The sequence below is a fragment of the Lipotes vexillifer genome, unplaced genomic scaffold (assembly GCF_000442215.2).
Source record: "Lipotes vexillifer unplaced genomic scaffold, Lipotes_vexillifer_v1.1 scaffold776, whole genome shotgun sequence".
NCBI lineage: Eukaryota > Metazoa > Chordata > Mammalia > Artiodactyla > Lipotidae > Lipotes > Lipotes vexillifer.
In genome coordinates, this window is record NW_006777292.1 from 2,153,404 (window position 1) to 2,172,076 (window position 18,673).

Genomic DNA, 18,673 nt, shown 5'->3' on the forward strand with positions numbered 1-18,673 from the left:
GTATTTGTTTTTCTCTTTCTGACTTACTTCACTCTGTATGACAGACTCTAGGTCCATCCACCTCACTACAAATAACTCAATTTCGTTTCTTTTTATGGCTGAGGAATATTCCATTGTATATATATGCCACATCTTCTTTATCCATTCATCTGTTGATGGACACTAAGGTCGCTTCCATGTCCTGGCTACTGTAAATAGAGCTGCAATGAACATTGTGGCGCATGACTCTTTTTGAATTATGGTTTTCTCAGGGGATATGACCAGTAGTGGGATTGCTGGGTCGTATGGTAGTTCTATTTGTAGTTTTTTAAGGAACCTCCATACTGTTCTCCATAGTGGCTGTATCAATTTACATTCCCACCAACAGTACAAGCGGGTTCCCTTTTCTCCACACCCTCTCCAGCATTTATTGTTTGTAGATTTGTTGATGATGGCCATTCTGACTGGTGTGAGGTGATACCTCATTGTGGTTTTGATTTTCATTTCTCTAATGATTAGTGATGTTGAGCATTCTTTCATGTGTTTGTTGGCAATCTGTATATCTTTTCTGGACAAATGTCTATTTAGGTCTTCTGCCCATTTTTGGATTGGGCTGTTTGTTTTTTGATATTGAGCTGCATGAGCTGCTTGTAAATTTTGGAGATTAATCCTTTGTCAGCTGCTTCATTTGCAAATATTTTCTCCCATTCTAAGGGTTGCCTTTTCGTCTTGTTTATGGTTTCCTTTGCTGTGCAAAAGCTTTTAAGTTTCATTAGGTCCCATTTGTTTATTTTTGTTTTTATTTCCATTTCTCTAGGAGGTGGGTCATAAAGGATCTTCCTGTGATTTATGTTATAGAGTGTTCTGCCCGTGTTTTCCTCTAAGAGTTTTAGAGTGTCTCACCTTACATTTAGGTCTTTAATCCATTTTGAATTTATTTTTGTGTACGGTGCTAGAGAGTGTTGTAATTTCATTCTTTTACATGTAGCTGTCCAGTTTTCCCAGCACCACTTAATTGAGGAGGCTGTCTTTCCTCCATTGTATATTCTTGCCTCCTTTATCAAAAACAAGGTGACCATATGTGCATGGGTTTAACTCTGGGCTTTCTATCCTGTTCCATTGACCTATACTTCTGTTTTTGTGCCAATACCATACTGTCATGATTACTGTACCTTTGTAGTATAGTCTGAAGTCCAGGAGCCTGATTCCTCCAGCTCCATTTTTCTTTCTCAAGATTGCTTTGGCTATTCGGGGTCTTTTGTGTTTCCATATAAATTGTGAAAATTTTTGTTCTACTTCTGTGAAAAAAGCCAGTGGTAGTTTGATAGGGATTGCATTGAATCTGTAGATTGCTTTGGGTAGTAGAGTCATTTTCACAATGTTGATTCTTCCAATCCAAGAACATGGTATATCTCCATCTATTTGTATCATCTTTCTTTCATCAGTGTCTTATAGTTTTCTGCATACAGGTCTTTTGTCTCCTTAGGCAGGTTTATTCCTAGGCATTTTATTGTTTTTGTTGCAGTGGTAAACAGCAGTGTTTCCTTAATTTTTCTTTCAGATTTTTCATCATTGGTGTATAGGAATGCAAGAGATTTCTGTGCATTAATTTTGTATCCTGCTACTTTACCAAATCCATTGATTAGCTCTAGTAGTTTTCTGGTAGCATCTTTAGGATTCTCTATGTATAGTATCATGTCATCGGCAAACAGTGACAGCTTTACTTCTTCTTTTCCAATTTGGATTCCTTTTATTTCTTTTTCTTCTCTGATTGCTGTGGCTAAAACTTCCAAAACTATGTTGAATTAACAGTAGTGAGAGTGGACAACCTTGTCTTTTTCCTGATCTTAGAGGAAATGGTTTCAGTCTTTCACCATTGAGAACGATGTTGGCTGTGGATTTGTCATATATGGCCTTTATTATGTTGAGGTAAGTTCCCTCTATGCCTACTTTCTGGAGGGTCTTTATCATAAATGGGTGTTGCATTTTGTCAAAAGCGTATTCTGCATCTATTGAGATGACTATATGGTTTTTATTCTTCAATTTGTTAATATGGTGTATCACATTGATTGATTTGCGTATATTGAAGAATCCTTGCATTCCTGGGATAAACCCCACTTGATCATGGTGTATAATCCTATTAATGTGCTGCTGGATTCTGTTTGCTAGTATTTTGTTGAGGATTGTTGCATCTATATTCATCAGTGATATTGGCCTGCAGTTTTCTTTCTTTGTGACATCTTTGTCTGGTTTTGGTATCAGGGTGATGGTGGCCTCATAGAATGAGTTTGGGAGTGTTCCTCCCTCTGCTATATTTTGCAAGAGTTTGAGAAGGATAGGTGTTAGCTCTTCTCTAAATGTTTGATAGAATTTGCCTGTGAAGCCATCTGGTCCTGGGCTGTTGTTTGTTGGAAGATTTTTAATCACAGTCTCAATTTCAGTATTTGTGATTGGTCTGTTTGTATTTTCTATTTCTTCCTGGTTCAGTCTCTGAAAGTTGTGCTTTTCTAAGAATTTGTCCATTTCTTCCAGGTTGTCGATTTTATTGGCATATAGTTGCCTGTAGTAATCTCTCATGATCCTTTGTATTTCTGCAGTGTCAGTTGTTACATCTCCGTTTTCATTTCTAATTCTGTTCATTTGTGTCTTCTCCCTTTTCTTCGTGATCATTCTGGCTAATGGTTTATCAATTTTGTTTATCTTCTCGAAGAACCAACCAGCTTTTAGTTTTATTGATCTTTGCTATTGTTTCCTTCATTTCTTTTTCATTTATTTCTGATCTGATCTTTATGATTTCTTTCCTTCTGCTAACTTTGGGGTTTTTTTGTTCTTCTTTCTCTAACTGCTTTAGGTGTAAGCTTAGGTTGTTTATTTGACATGTTTCTTGTTCCTTGAGGTAGGCTTGCATTGCTATAAACTTCCCTCTTAGAACTGCTTTTGCTGTATCCCATAGGTTTTGGGTTGCTGTTTTCACTGTCATTTGTTTCTAGGTGTTTTTTGATTTCCTCTTTGATTTCTTCAGTGATCTCTTGGTTATTTAGTCGTGGTTATTTAGTATTGTTTAGCCTCCACGTGTTTGTGTGTTTTACAGATTTTTTCCTGTAAATGATATCTAGTCTCATAGTGTTGTCGTTGGAAAAGATACTTGATACATTTCAATTTTCGTAAATTTACCAAGGCCTGATTTGTGACCCAAGATATGATCTACCCTGAAGAATGTTCTATGAGCACTTGAGAAGAAAGTGTATTCTGTTGTTTTTGGATGGAATGTCCTATAAATATTAATGAAGTCCATCTTGTTTAATGTATCACTTAAAGCTTGTGTTTCCTTATTTATTTTCATTTTGGATGATCTGTCCACTGGTGAAAATGGGGTGTTAAAGTCCTCTACTATAACTGTGTTACCGTTGATTTCCCCTTTTATGGCTGTTAGCATTTGCTTATGTATTGAGGTGCTCCTATGTTGGGTGCATCAATATTTACAATTGTTGTATCTTCTTCTTGGATTGATCCCTTGATCATTATGTAGTGTCCTTCTTTGTCTCTTGTAATAATCTATATTTTAAAGTGTATTTTGTCTAATATGAGAATTGCTACTCCAGCTTTCTTTTGATTTCCATTTGCATGGAATATCTTTTTCCATCCCCTCACTTTGTCTGTATGTGTCCCTAGTTCTGAAGTGGGTCTCTTGTAGACAGCATATATAGGGGTCTTGTTTTTGTATGCATTCAGCCCGTCTATGGCTTTTGGTTGGAGCATTTAACCTTTTTACGTTTAAGGTAATTATCGATATGTATGTTCCTATTACCATCCACTTCAGCTTCTAACAGCCCACAATCCCCAGAAGTCTACGGTTGATTTTGAATTTTAGTAGTTTCAAAAGTTACTTGGGAAAATGAAACAGGTAGGGGTAAACGAATGGTAGCTAGCAATCTCAACACAAATGCAAATGGTACACACATCTTCTGGTTCTCTAACAAACGCACCATAGACAAATGCATTTAGTTTTGTACACCATCCCTCATATAAAACCAAACATTCCTATTTTTATAACAATTTGATTTCAGGAAGCCATTACAACGCACAAAAGCCATTCAAATATCTCTCTCATTTGCCTGAGTTCTGTTATTAAACCTAATTGTTTGGATATGTCAGAAAAGCAGGGATATAATTTTTTAATTTCTCTTTTTCTATTTTCCTTTCATTCCAGGACTTAGAGGAGACAATAGCATGTAGGAGCTCTCCTTCTTCAGAGACAATTCAAACTTGCATCAAGAGTTACAGTAAGTCTACAGAGTTCAAGTTTGCATCTTGTAGTAGTCCTGTACAACTATAGCATCATACGCCTGCATATTTTGGCATGGCTTACAGCCTGCCTGAATTCGATCCATATGACAAACTGCAAAATATCCTCACATAATATCTATCTGCTCTGTGACACTGCTTGAAGCAATTGTCATTTCTTTGTCTTGCTAAGTAATTAATTTGAAATCACATAATGAGACCATTAGGCCCTGTCAAGTCCTCCCTTGCGAATTCCCTTACTCCACCCCTTCTTTCCTATTGCCCCTCCCCCACAGACAACTGTCCTGCTAGACCACTGCTATAGTTCCTAAGTCTGCCTACATCTAGTGTCTCCCATGGCCACAGAGTTGCCAAAACAATATTCTTACATCACCTCCATGCACACCACATTCCTTCAATTCAACAAAGCCAAACACAAATCAACCCTTTAATAGCCTCCTACCTGCCAAATAAAAAAAACCAAAGGCCTCACCTTCAAGACCTTCCATAATTTGGCTCCAGTCTAGCTTTCCCACTGGGACTGCCCTATTCCCTTTCACTCTAAAATACTAGCCTATTCACTAACACTCCGTGTACACACACACACACACACACACACACACGCACCCCCCTTCTCTTTGTGTTTCCAGGGCTGGGCTCATACTGTTCACCTGCCTGGAATGCCCTCACCACTGCCTTTCCATTGGCCTATTCAAGTATTATGTGTCCTTTAAAGCCCAATTCACCATCCTCTCTTCATCACTGTCTACAAAAGGCAGAAATAGTCTCTTTGGCCTCTATAAAACTAGTGTTTTAAAAATTACTCTCTGGGTCCGCCTGCCAATGCAGGGGACACGGGTTCGTGCCCCGGTCCGGGAAGATCCCACATGTCACAGAGTGGCTGGGCCCGTGAGCTATGGCCGCTGAGCCTGTGCGTCCGGAGTCTGTGCTCCGCAACGGGAGAGAACACAACAGTGAGAGGCCCACGTACCCAAAAAAAAAAAAAAAAAAAAAAAAAAAAAAAAAAAAAAAAAATTTTCTTTGAGGCCTCATACTGTTGGCTAGCTTTGTCTATGTCCATTTCACTAGATTGTAGCAGAGGGTACAAATCAGGCCATCTGGTGATCTGCTGCTACTGCTTCCTGCTCTGGTTCTGTGCCATGTGTACAGCAGACAATTAATATGTATTTGATTGAATAACTGGTTGAAGATATTATTTGTTCACTCATTCAACAATTATTTATGAAAGACCCAATATGTGCTAGGCACTGTTACAAGCACTAGGAAAATGTAAATGAACCATACAGATAAAAATTTCTACCTTCATAGAACTTACACTGTAGTGGAGGAGAAAAAGATTTTTTTTTAAGTAAAGCTATACACAATATTAGAAGGGGCTAAGTACTATGGAGAAAAATAAAGTAGGGAAGGAAAGTAAGGAATGTAAGGTAAGGGTGGAAAGTAGGGGTGTGATTTTAAATAGAATGATTATGGAAGGCCTCTCTGAGAAAGTGACATTTGATCCCAGAAGTGAATGAGGTCATGGAGCAAGGTATGCAGCTATCTATCCAGAAGAAGAACATTCCAGGCAGAGGAACAGCAAGTGATGAAACCCAGAGGCAGAAATGTGCCCGGAATGTTCAGGGAGGAACAAAGAGGCTAATGTGGGGTGAGTGAGGGGGAGAATGGGAGGAGGAAGGTAAAGAAGCAATAGGGGCTAGGCTTGGAAAAGCCTTGAGCCAGTCAGAGACCTAGCTATTATCACAGGTGATGGAGCAGAGGAATGACACGTATGACTTGCATTTGAAAGGATCAACTTGGATGTTCATTGAGTATACGCAGATTGTAACAAGACAGAGGCAGAAAGACCAGTAAGGAGGTAATATATTAACTAGGTGAGAGGTGATGGGTATTTAACCAGAATGGTGGCAGGTAGCAAGCAGTTGTCCAATTCTCGATATATTTCAAAGGCAGATCTCCTAGGATTTACTGATAGATTAGACGTGGGATATGAGGGAAATAGAAAACAAGGATGACTCCAAGACCAAACAGGCTGCCACTTACAGGGATGGGGATGGATTTAAAGATCCAGGTCCCTAAAAGCAAAAGCTTTTAGGAGGGGGAGAACAGCATTTCGGATATTAGAAATGTTTAGTCAGAGTAACGAATGGGAAGACTGAGAAAGCAGTGAGACACGGAAGTCTACAATTAAGGGGAGAAGACAGGACTGAAAATAAACTTTTGGGAGTTGTCAGCATACAGATGGTATGTAAGCTATGGGACTAGATTAAATCAAGGGAGTGAGTGTAGACAGAGATATACAGCCCAACGACTAAGGCCTAGGAACCAGCAAAGAAGACTGAGAAGGAGTAGCCAGTGAGGCAGGAGGACAATGTTAAGGCTGGACGTTAAGAGACTGTGTGCTTGAGAAAACAATCCATGTGCGTGATTTAACTTAGACAATGGAGGCTAAGGGAGGGAATTTATTTTCCCTACTCCTTATGGCAGCTGTGGTTGGGTAGACTTTAAACAGATAAGCAAGGATATGATACAGTTTCCCATAAAAGTAAAATTTTAGTAACACAATCCTGAGTTCTATTTTCTACCAAAAAAAAGTGTCCAGTGATAATCAAGTTAGTGCAGGATTTCTCAACCTTGGCACTATTGACATTTTAGCCTGGATAATTCTTGATTGTGGAGGGCTGTGCTGAGCATTATGGGATGTTTGGCAGCATCCCTGGTCTCTACCCACTAGATGTCAGTAGTGCACCCCTTCACCTCCCCACCATTGCCAAAGGACCCGGAGACAAAATCATCCCCAGTTGAGAACTCTGAGATAGAGCAAGTTGTCAACAAAAACCAACTCTATGTTAAGCATTCTTGCTGTGAAATGCAACTGTCAGTTTCTGCTGATATTCTGTACTCCCACCTGTCCTACTCTCTTCTCCAGGCTTCTCACCAGCCCACAGATGAGAAAGATTCTCATTGTATTCACTACCCAGAGCGAGGAAAGCAAGCAATTAGCTCAACCTGCCATTAAAAAAAAAAAGTCTTCTGATTTTTTTTTCAATGTTAAAGATATGCCCCAAGTCTACCCAATTCAAAAGTGACCATTTCTGCACACCCTCATTCACTGCAGCACTACTTACAACAGACAAGAGGTAGGAGCAACCCAGTGTCCATCGACAGATGAATGGATAAAATAACTGGTATGTACATATAGTGAAATATCATTCAGTCTTAAAAGAAAGAAAATTTTGACACATGATACAACATGGGTGAACCTTGAGGGCATTATGCTAAGTGAAATACGCCAGTCACAAAAGGACAAATCCTGTATGATCCCACTCATACGAGGTACTTAGAGTAGCCAAATTCATAGAGACAGAAAGTAGAGTGGTTTTTAGGGGCTAGAGTTGTAGGGGGAGAACCGGGAGCTACTGTTTACTAGGTGCAGAGTTTCAGTTCTGCAGGATGAAAAGAGTTGTAGGGATGGGTGGTGGCAATGGCTACACAACAAAGTGAATGTACTTCACACTACTGGACTGTACACTCAGAAATGGTTAGCATGGTAAATTTTATGTTACAAGCTTTTTATCACAATTTAAAAAAGAACAGGCTGCTGGCTCTGGAGTCAGACTGTCTGGGTTCAAATACTGGCAAAGTGCCCAAAGAGGTACCTGGCTCATAGTAAGTACTCAGTAAATATTAGTGGCTGATATTAAATTAGTATTATAACTAAAATTATACCAAGTTGGTGTGCATGTTTGTCAGGAGCATGGCTGACAGGTATGTGTGACTTTGGTGATTGGGAAAGCAGTCATAAAGAAAGTTTGGTTAAAAAAAATAACCATTTCTAGGAATAAAACCATTTAACTAACTGAGTATCATTAAATACAAAATAGGTTGCTCTCTTTCCCCTCAAAATTAGGTCCTCTCCTGTGGATTTATCTTGCACTTACTTATTTTAAAGATCCAGGTTCCTTTTGCATTATTTTTTCAAATCTTAAAAAATTTTTTAAACATTTAAAAGTGCTTCTGTGCATGTAAATACAGACATTTTTTTCCTGAAATGATCAACTACCCATTCTATATGTTACCCTTTTTATATAAAGGTTTTTCTTTCATTATTGACATCAACAATTAATTGCAGAGTCCTTCACTGCCTGTGATTTTGACTCTCATTCACTTCCTTCCTAGTATATCTACTCAAAACGGAGCCTAACTTTAACAGCTGTATTTGTATTAAGGACAGTTAACAAAACGAAACAGAAAAGTGAATAAAAGAAGCACAAAAGAAAGTGAGTAAGAGAAAAGCAACCTGTCCACTCTTAGTGACAAGCAAGAAGTATTCTAAAGGCTACGTTCTTAGCTCACAGATGAGCTCCCCAGTCTTTATGAAAGAAAATGGGTATTCATTCAGTAAGTCACAATCAAAGAAAGGCAAGAGCAGATGAGGCTTTATGAACTGTCCAACCTGCATGGGATTAATCTTCACTGAGAGTTCAAAGCACTCCACGCATTCTTTAAACTCTTTGCTTCGCAGATGAAGGAGGCCTTTGGAGCGCTGGGCACGAGCACTGTGGTGCTGAGACAACTCCCAGGCCTGGTCGTAGTAAGAGTGCTCTCGAAGGATATCTCCAAGCAAGCAGTATAGACTTGGTGTTTCTTTTTTCTCCAGCTCTTGCCTGAGGATTTCTTCTGCCTAGAAATAACAACAGAAATAACTAAATTGCTGAATAGTGACAAATGCCTATTTTTTTAGCACATATACAATCTTTTATGTCACATGATCCAAAATTTTATTTTCAAAGTTTGAGATGACCTGCTTATTTCATGCATCTAGCACACAGGCTGAAAAAGAGGAACAGCAGAAGATCAATATGGTACAAGTAACAGAGGAACAAGAAGTAAGAGGCGAACACGCTTCGCTGGCCTCTGGAATCCTCAAGGAAAGGCCCCGAGGAGAGGCTGACTTCATGATACTGGGGGGGATTCATTTAGCTCCCCTTTTCCCTGCTCCCTGTTCCAGTTGTCACCACTGTGACCGTTTGATAGAGCAGAGTCTTCAATTCACCTCCACCCAACAGCAATGAAAAGTATGTTTTCCCTTTTTAAAAATGGTATGCTTCAGGAGCCTGGGTCTGCAACTAAACAATGGTCATCACAGTAACTGGGTACAGAAGTTACTGCTGTCAATACACTCCTGAAAAAAGTGAAACTTTAGTTTTTTAAGGAACCTCCATACTGTTCTCCACAGTGGCTGTATCAATTTACATTCCCACCAACAGTGCAAGAGGGTTCCCTTTTCTCCACACCCTCTCCAGCATTTATTGTTTGTAGATTTTTTGATGATGGCCATTCTGACCAGTGTGAGATGATATCTCATTGTAGTTTTGATTTGCATTTCTCTAATGATTAATGATGTTGAGCATTCTTTCATGTGTTTGTTGGAGATCTGTATATCTTCTTTGGAGAAATGTGTATTTAGGTCTTCTGCCCATTTTTGGATTGGGTTCTTTGTTTTTTTGATATTGATACCATACGACCCAGCAATCCCACTACTGGGCATATACCCTGAGAAAACCATAATTCAAAAAGAGTCATGTACCACAATGTTCACTGCAGCTCTATTTACAATAGCCAGGACATGAAAGCAACCTAAATGTCCATTGACAGATGAATGGATAAAGAAGATGTGGCACATAGATACAATGGAATATTACTCAGCCATAAAAAGAAACGAAATTGTGTTATTTGTAGTGAGGTGGATGGACCTAGAGTCTGTCATACAGATTGAAGTAAGTCAGAAAGAGAAAAACAAATACCATATGCTAACACATATATATGGAATCTAAAAAAAAAAAGGTCATGAAGAACCTAGGGGCAGGATGAGAATAAAGATGCAGACCTACTAGAGAATGGACTTGAGGACATGGGGAGGGAGGGGGAAGGGTAAGCTGGGACAAAGTGAGAGAGTGGCATGGATATATATACACTACCAAATGTAAAATAGATAGCTAGTGGGAAGCAGCCGCATAGCACAGGGAGATCAGCTCGGTGCTTTGTGACCACCTAGAGGGGTGGGATAGGGAGGGTGGGACGGAGGGAGACACAAGAGGGAAGAGATATGGGGACATATGTATATGTATAACTGATTCACCTTGTTATAAAGCAGAAACTAACACACCTTTGTAAAGCAATTATACTCCAATAAAAATGTTAAAAAAAAAAAAGTTAAACTTTGTGATTGGTTATCTGATCTGGTTGGAGTTGAAGACAATGAGGATCCAGTGATCATGACAGGGTTTAACTAGTGTCACTAGTCCATGACATCAGTGATGAAAGGATTACTTAAATAATCACCTGCGGTAACTTAGAATGAAGCACCAATCTAATGCAAGGCTTTTGCAGTTTGAGTGACAGGACATTGTGAGAGAGGCGCAAGACTGTGAGGTAGGTCAGCTGCTCCTAAGTTCACCGGACAGCTCAAAAAGAGAAAATGACACTCAGTGTTTTTTAAATCCTCAAGGCCAGAGAACCAGGGAATTTCTATAATTTCCTAAAAGAATTTGTTTTCCTTGTAGCTGCCAAGCTGGTACAAAAATCAGATGCAGGCATTGCTCTTGTAGGATTGCTGAATTACAATACAGGATGAATTCAGTTTCACTAGTTCTATGTGAAAGTTAGGGCATTTGATTGGGTTAATCAAATATGCTTTACTCATTCATTTTATTTCCTCTATTGCCTCTTAGCTACACATCATTTTATTAAATTTTTATGATTGCTCTAGGGCTACTCATGTGCATCTTCAATTGATCTAAGTTCATTCAGAGTTAATACTGTATCACCTCACCTTTCTCATGTCACAAGTGGCCTTCCTAAATTTCTGTTCCACAGAAACAATGAAATAAATGACTGCTATTGTTTTAAACCACTATGTGGTTTGTTGTATACCAATAATAACTGCAACAGTTGTTTAAAGCGAGAGGGTTACTCTAGTGCCAGTTACTTCATCGTGGCCAGGAGAAGAGGGCACTGATTATAAAAGAGCAAGACCCAAGAATTTAAATGGGGACATTTGGGACGATTCAGATAACAGAAAACCCCCAGATTCTATGGAGTTTCCTAAGCCAGCAGAGGCAACCCTCCCCTGTCTGATAAGACTAGTGCTACCTTGCTTAAGGACAGTGTATCAACTACACCTCAAGGAGTTACCTTGCAAGAGAATGCCAATTCTCTCCTATTACCTAACCTCTCTCACCCCTCATTGCCTCCAGACATGTAAATGGATTTACACACAAAAAGAACTGCAAGATTTTGTTAGTTTCTAGAGAGAAAACCTTGGGACCATGTGGAAAAAGATTCTAAGGGAGCTAGATCATAGACAAAGAGGATCCTAATTTTAAATTAGCTTAATGTAGATACTCATCAGAAAATTTTGATTCACAGTTCTAACTCAAGCAGCTGGGGATGGTTCCAAACTATTTGCTCAACTGCTTGACTAAAACCTAGACTCAAACATGGCCAAAACGAAGGCTGAGATGCCAAAAATTCCTTGGTGTAATATGGAAGAAAGAATCCAACAACTCAGAAGAAAAGGCTGTTGTTAATTTAGCATTTGCAACTTGTTACCCACCCTACCTGTGTCCCCCATTAAGGCCAAGGGGATACTCCTTTCACCTTGACTTTGAGAAATACATTGTACCTGGGAGTACCAGCATTTTGAAAAGTGCTATAGTAGATATCCTATGTAAGCTGGGGGTAAAGCCGAGAGGTCCTTCTGTTAAATGGGCTTCCTGATTTCAACGGGGATGATCAGAAGCCAAGGTAGTAGAGACTTGCTGACAGCCCCTGGAAGCAAGATGAACATAGTTCTTTGTAACAGGCACAGCCAGAGTGATAAAATAGAATGGTGTGACTAGCATGGATCATAGGTGATGGCCAACTGTTCATAAAGATTTTTAACCAAATTAGATAAACAGCCAAATAAGTACAACTTGATCTACGTAAGACTTAAAAAAAAAAAAAAAACCTAGATTTGGAGACTAGATGTCTGACCTGAATCACCATGCTGACACACTGTCTCTCACCCAATTCCTATCCCTGAGTCATTTCACAGACTCAGAGCCTCTTATAAGCAAACAAATACATAAGCAAGCAACTCAGTACTGGTGATAAAGGACCCTGTGATAACATAACAAGTGTATAGCACAATTCTTCTTCCCTAAATAAGTAATTATAACCATTTACCAGGTAATTGTATCCTGGGGAAAAAGAAATACCTCCTCTTTTCAGGGTTGATTAGCTCTTAGTCACTGCTAATCCCTGGACCCAGAATATCACCATGTTGAGTTAGTGGGTTTATGGGAGATACTAAGCCTACCATGGGATGGACTAAGTTCCGAACCCACCCAGTGGTTACTTCCCTAGTTGAATACAGAGGTGAATTACATACATCCAGCAGCAAGCACAGTCCACAGTGAGTGCTACTGCGCAATAAAGGGCCAAGTGAAAGCCTCTGAAGCTGCTTCTCCTCATTAAAAGAGAAAACCCAAAGCAACACCGCATTATCTATGTAAACCACAGACAAGTGTGCCACTATCAAAAACGTGAGAGACACTGCAAAGTGTGTGTGTTTGTACGTGTGTGCATGGGCCGTTTAACCTACCCATTTAAATTGAGAACACAGATGGGTCCTGGAAAATGTCATAGATTATTATAAACTTAATGTAATGGTGCTCTAATTATAGCTACTGTTCCAGACATGATCTCTTTACTGTAGCAAATACTCACAGCCCCTGACATATGCTAAGCATGTACTGATACAGCAAATACATTTTTCTCTACCCAATAACCAGGCAACATCAAATGCAGTGGGCTTTAACTAGCACAGAGAGAAGTAGACTTTCCCTGTCTTTCCTCAGAATTACACAGACTTATGGTATAATTCAGTCTGCAAGGACCTTGATTGTCTCACTATCCCATTAGACCTTACCAGTCTTGATGACATCATGCTAATAAAGGTCAAGAAACTAAAATAAAAAATTATATGCCAATGTCAACCAAAAACCAATTGGAAATTACATACTCTTGCCACTGTAACTTGTTATTAGGAAAATTTTCATTTATAAAAATTCATTTTATACGTTCCTTAGAAGGAACTCATTTATTAAATAAAGCAAGATATGTAAAATAAATGTTTATGTGTTATTTTTGTTATTATTTCTAGTTATTTTTGTTCTTAAATGCCCTAAGAATGCTTCAATATCTAAACCTCTTTTGAAGAAACTGTATGTTTCCCCCAAATCAGAAATTCTTCTTTACATATACAACACAATCTATAAAATACTCTGTGTCTGGGAATTCCCTGGCAGTCCAGTGGGTTTGATCACTGGTCAGGAAACTAAGACCCAAAAAACTGGCCAAAAAAAGAAAAATTAATTAATTAATTGTATTAAAAAATACAATACTCTGGGCCTATTAGTAGTTTGTCACTTTCCAAATAAGTAAACTCCCAAGTAAAAGGACTAAACCACTGCATAGTCATATGTAGCAGATCATGCTATGTACTTGCTTAAGCTGGGAACTACGTTTCCTAAAATCCCTTTCCCTTCTGATTTCGTGTTAGAGTTGGTCAGAAGGGGAACTTGCTAAGGATTTGAAAGGCAGAAGTAAAGCAACAAACATCCTTTACTCTTGGAAGGTTGTCATGGTTAAATATGACATCAAACAAGAGGCAGAGATGTCCTGAAGATCCCAGCTTGACCATGCTCTATGTGTCCATCTTGTCTTTCCACTTGCTGGCCCTGCCAACCAACAGCAACACCGGACCCACCATAAGACACTTCACTTTGGACCCACAGAGCTTGTAGCTACAGAGATCCAACAGCTTTCCACAGACCTCTCCACAAGTTCCTTCTTCACCCTCCCATTGCAATGGCTGGAAGTACGTGGCTTCTCAGATTCCCCTGTAAGTTTTGACTGATGCACTTGTGCCAATGCTTCAAGTGGATCGTTAAGTGATTCTTTCCCTGATCCTCTTACTCCCTCTTTCACTCCTTCATTTTCCTTCCCACATGTGTGTAATATCTAATTCTCTTAGCGAACCTCTATTCCCCAAAATACTCAAAGTGGCTCTGTTTTCATAAAGAAAACCTGGATGATAAAATCGTTTTTTTCATTTTTCCTTTTAAATGCCTTACGTGTCCTTCCATCTGACAGTATTTACCGATTAGTTTTTATTCAGCACATTATTAAATGCATTATCTCACTTAACCTCTGTAATAATTCTGAGAGGTAGATACTAATATGCCCATTTTTAAGACAGATACAAGTTTAGCTTCCTTGATCAACTGGTAAGCCCCAAACCAAAAAATACTAAGTTGAAAAACAGGACCTTGATTTCAGGTTCAATACTTTTCCTATTTTCACATCAGCAAAAATGGTGGTATAAGGAACTCTAAAATTTCCCTGCACCACAAAAGCAACAAAGAAAACTGGAAAAAGCATTAGAATCAACTTTTTCAGAACTCTGGAAATTAATCAAAGATGTGAAATAACCCAGGGAGTGTTTATTCAAGAAAATGATAAAACTCTTGGTAAGAACAGCAAGCTTTGTGTAATTTTAACATGTACCATTCCTATTCCCTCTTCTCCAGCTCTGCACTAGCCTTGAAAACCAACAGCATATTATCATGGGAAAATTATCAGCCAAGCAGCCACCAGAGGGAACAAAATGGGTTTGGAGCTCCTTTGAAGTTTCATTCCCAGAAAACTGTCTGGTGGTTCCCTGGAAGAGCCCACTTGCAAAGCTGTCTTTATTTAACCTAACTCTGAACTTGTCCAGTGACTACCCTCTGTCAAAAACAATTAGAGACAATTAATTAATTCTGCAGCTGCCTGAGGTAGTAACAGCTGGGGCAAACAATAGGCTATACAAAACACTTAAAGGAAAATAAGGGAATGAGATATACATAAGGGCTTTGAAAAACTCCACCATATTGGTGGGAATCTAGAAGTCCATGTATGTGTAGGGCTGTGCACATGTTCAGGAAAGACCTGAGAAGGCCCTATGCTCTCACCTCAGGCTGACCCTGAGGCTTTGCACAAGCAGTTAGTGAATGCTAAGGCAGAGTTGTCAACTGCCTGGCTAAGTGTTGAAAGCATACTCCAACACACACACACCCAGAGCCCACCATCAAAGACTGGGAGACTTCTTAATTTAGGCATTTAAGGAATTTTCTGTTCAATCATTAGCTGACCATTAAGCTAACCAATCTGAGACTACACAAAGAAACAAGAAAGTATGGCCCTTACATGGGGAAAAAAAGTAGAAACCATCCCTGAGGATGTCCATATGATGGACTTAAAAATCTGCTATTTTAAATAATGCCTAGTACAAGGACTAAGAAACTCAAAAAGAAAAAAAAGTAAAAGAAATGACAATGGAATTAAAATGGTATACTAGAAGTAGAAAACATCCATTTAGCCAAAAAGAAGGTAGTAATGGGGAAATAAAAAAGACATATAGAAAACAAAATGACCAACACACATCCTACACTATCAGTAATTAAATTAAATGTAAAGGGATTAAATACTCCAATCAAAGGCAAGATTGGCAGAAAGGATTTTAAAATTATGATTCAACTAAATGCTGTCTACAAGGGACACACTTTAGATTCAGACATACAAACAGATTGAAAATTTTTAAAAAATAAAAAGGAAAATAACACATCATGGAAACAGTAACCAAAAGAAAGCTGGAGTAGCTATACTAATATAAGACAAAATACACCTTAAGATAAAAATTGTTACTAGAACAAAGAAAGGCATATTTTAATGATAAATATTCACTCCATCAAGAAGATAGAATAGTTACGAGTATATACCCACCTAACAACAGAGCCCCAAATTACATGAAGCAAAAACTGACAGATCTGAAGGGAGAAATACAAATTCAACAATAATATTTGGAGACTTCAATATCCAACTTTTAATAATGAATAGAACAACTATACAGAAGACAGAAATAGAAGACTTGAACAATGCTATAAACCAACTAGACCCAACAGACACTTAAAGGACACTCTGTCCAACAACAGTGGAATACACATTCTTCTCAAGTGCACACAGAACATTCTCCAGAAGATATACTGTATGTTAGGTCATAAAATGTCTCAATAAATCTGAAAGTGTAGAAGTCACACAAAGTATATTCTCCAACTACAATGGGATGAAATTAGAAATCAGTAAAAAAGAAATTTGAGAAATTCACAAATATGTGGAAATTAAACAACACACTTAAATAAACAGTAAGTCAAAAAAGAAATCACAGGGAAACTGAAAACACTTTGAGATAAATGGAAACAAATATATAATATGCCAAAACTTATGGGATGCAGAGAAAGCAGTGCTTAGAGGAAAATTTACAGTTATAAATGCCTATATATCAATAATAAATAATATCAATTCTGGAAGATGGGTATGGAGGGCCAGAGTGGGGCAGCTTCCAGAAGGTAAGAAACACTAGAGCAGTGACTCTGCTTAGTCTAAATTGGCCTCTTTCTTCCTCAAATTCCTATCCCACGTTTCTTTAGATAAGTCAATTCTTTCTACTTGAGCACTTACACCTCTTCATCCTGCCGACAGACTTATCTTCCCCAAGGGCAATGCTTGCAGGCAATATATTTGCTCTCTTCAATTAGTCACACCCTCAGTCTTCCTCACTCTCTCCAAAATGTTCTATTTTCTCTTCCCTCCTCCACTTATCCACTCAATTTATATAATTTATTACCAAATAAAGAACTACAAAAGATGTGCCCAGTGAACATAAATAAAGCACAAGGGCTTGTAATACCACTTTTGCAGTGTCAAAATGTGGGTGGTCAGAAATCTTCACAGAATGTGAAAAGCTTTGGTATTTCTGGCTTCCCTACTGGAAAACACAGATGTATGTTCTTACACAATACAAGAAATTTGTCATCTTAACATCTATGAAGTAGGATAAAAATACATTCCCAAACATGCAAAGGCCTACTTCAAGTGGCAAATGGCTTCAATGCACCTGGGGTGCCTACAGGAACCTGCAAACCCCAAAGACCATTCCCTTACCCACACATATATACATATCTTACATATCTATTTTATTTTGTAATTCCACACAACTAATTACTATTCTTAATACAACTTTACAGCAATGACTAGGCACAGCGAATCTCAGCATAAAATTAAGTCAGCCAAGACTTACACAGAACCTTATGAATTATGGCTTGAATAACACTCTCCTTACTTTACCAGGAAAACCTGCAGTGCTTAGAGCAAGAGTCACTCACTCAAATGCCCAGAGATTCTTGCCAATTATTGAGAATGAATAAAGTAGGCTGGCAATTGAACAGACAAAGGAAGGAGCCACTCCTCAACTCCAGCCAGTTAGCACAATAATACGGGAATCTGCCCCAATGTTTCCACATCATTTGATTCTTTAAGAGAAGAAATCTAGATTTTTAGATGAAATTGCCTGAAAATGCTTACTCTAATTTTTTTTCAAAACACTACGTAAGCCAAACAAAATACCTCTTGCAACTTCAGATTTAGAAAATTAAACTCCCACCCTACAGTGGACATTAACTGCTCTGTCTCCTGCTCAGCATCCATTCTCTGATCTTCTGATTACAGAACTCCTCTTCCCTGAGGGGAAACCATTCCGTGTGGTATGGGTAGGGCCTATCAGAGGCAAGGGCACATGCTCAGGCAGTTCAGAACTTTTCTGTTACAGCCATGGAATTGACTGTATTTTTCCACTGGGATTACTAACCGTGAGCTTCCAGGGACCATCTGGCCTGGCTCTTTGAGAGATAACATCATCTCAGCCCCTGGATACGGCTATCATGATGGGTCTACTAGAATTTTCAGTTGCATGGACCTATAAATTCCTTTTTTTGCCTAAGCTAGTATATGTTGGTTCTCTTACAACAAAAGGGCCCTAACATGTCCCTAGAAAACTGTGTTGCATAATTCATTCTATAGACTTCTAACAATAAGAAGATCTGTGAGGGACTTCCCTGGTAGCGCAGTGGTTAAGAATCCACCTGCCAGTGCAAGGGACACGGGTTCCAGCCCTGGTCTGGGAAGATCCCACATGCCGTGGAGCAACTAAGCCTGTGTGCCACGACTGTTGAGCCTGCGCTCTAGAGCCCGCAAGCCACAACTACTGAGCCTGCATGCCACAACTACTGAAGCCCGCATGCCTAGAGCCTGTGCTCCACAACAAGAGAAGCCACCACAATGAGAAGCCCGCGCACCGCAATGAAGAGTAGCCCCCACTCGCCGCAACTAAAGAAAGCCCACACGCAGCAATGAAGACCCAACTCAGCCAAATAAATAAATAAATAACAAATTTATATCCAAA

At 39.0% G+C, this 18,673-nt stretch overlaps 1 protein-coding gene across 1 annotated transcript in view; it reads right to left on the reverse strand.

The window, feature by feature from the left end:
• TTC27 (tetratricopeptide repeat domain 27) overlaps positions 1-18,673 on the reverse strand; it is a 175,054-nt gene that overhangs the window by 49,443 nt on the left and 106,938 nt on the right. Inside the window, exon 13 of the mRNA XM_007450951.1 lies at positions 8,741-8,968. Coding sequence (XP_007451013.1) covers positions 8,741-8,968 — 228 coding nt within the window. The remainder of the gene's footprint in view (positions 1-8,740; positions 8,969-18,673) is intronic.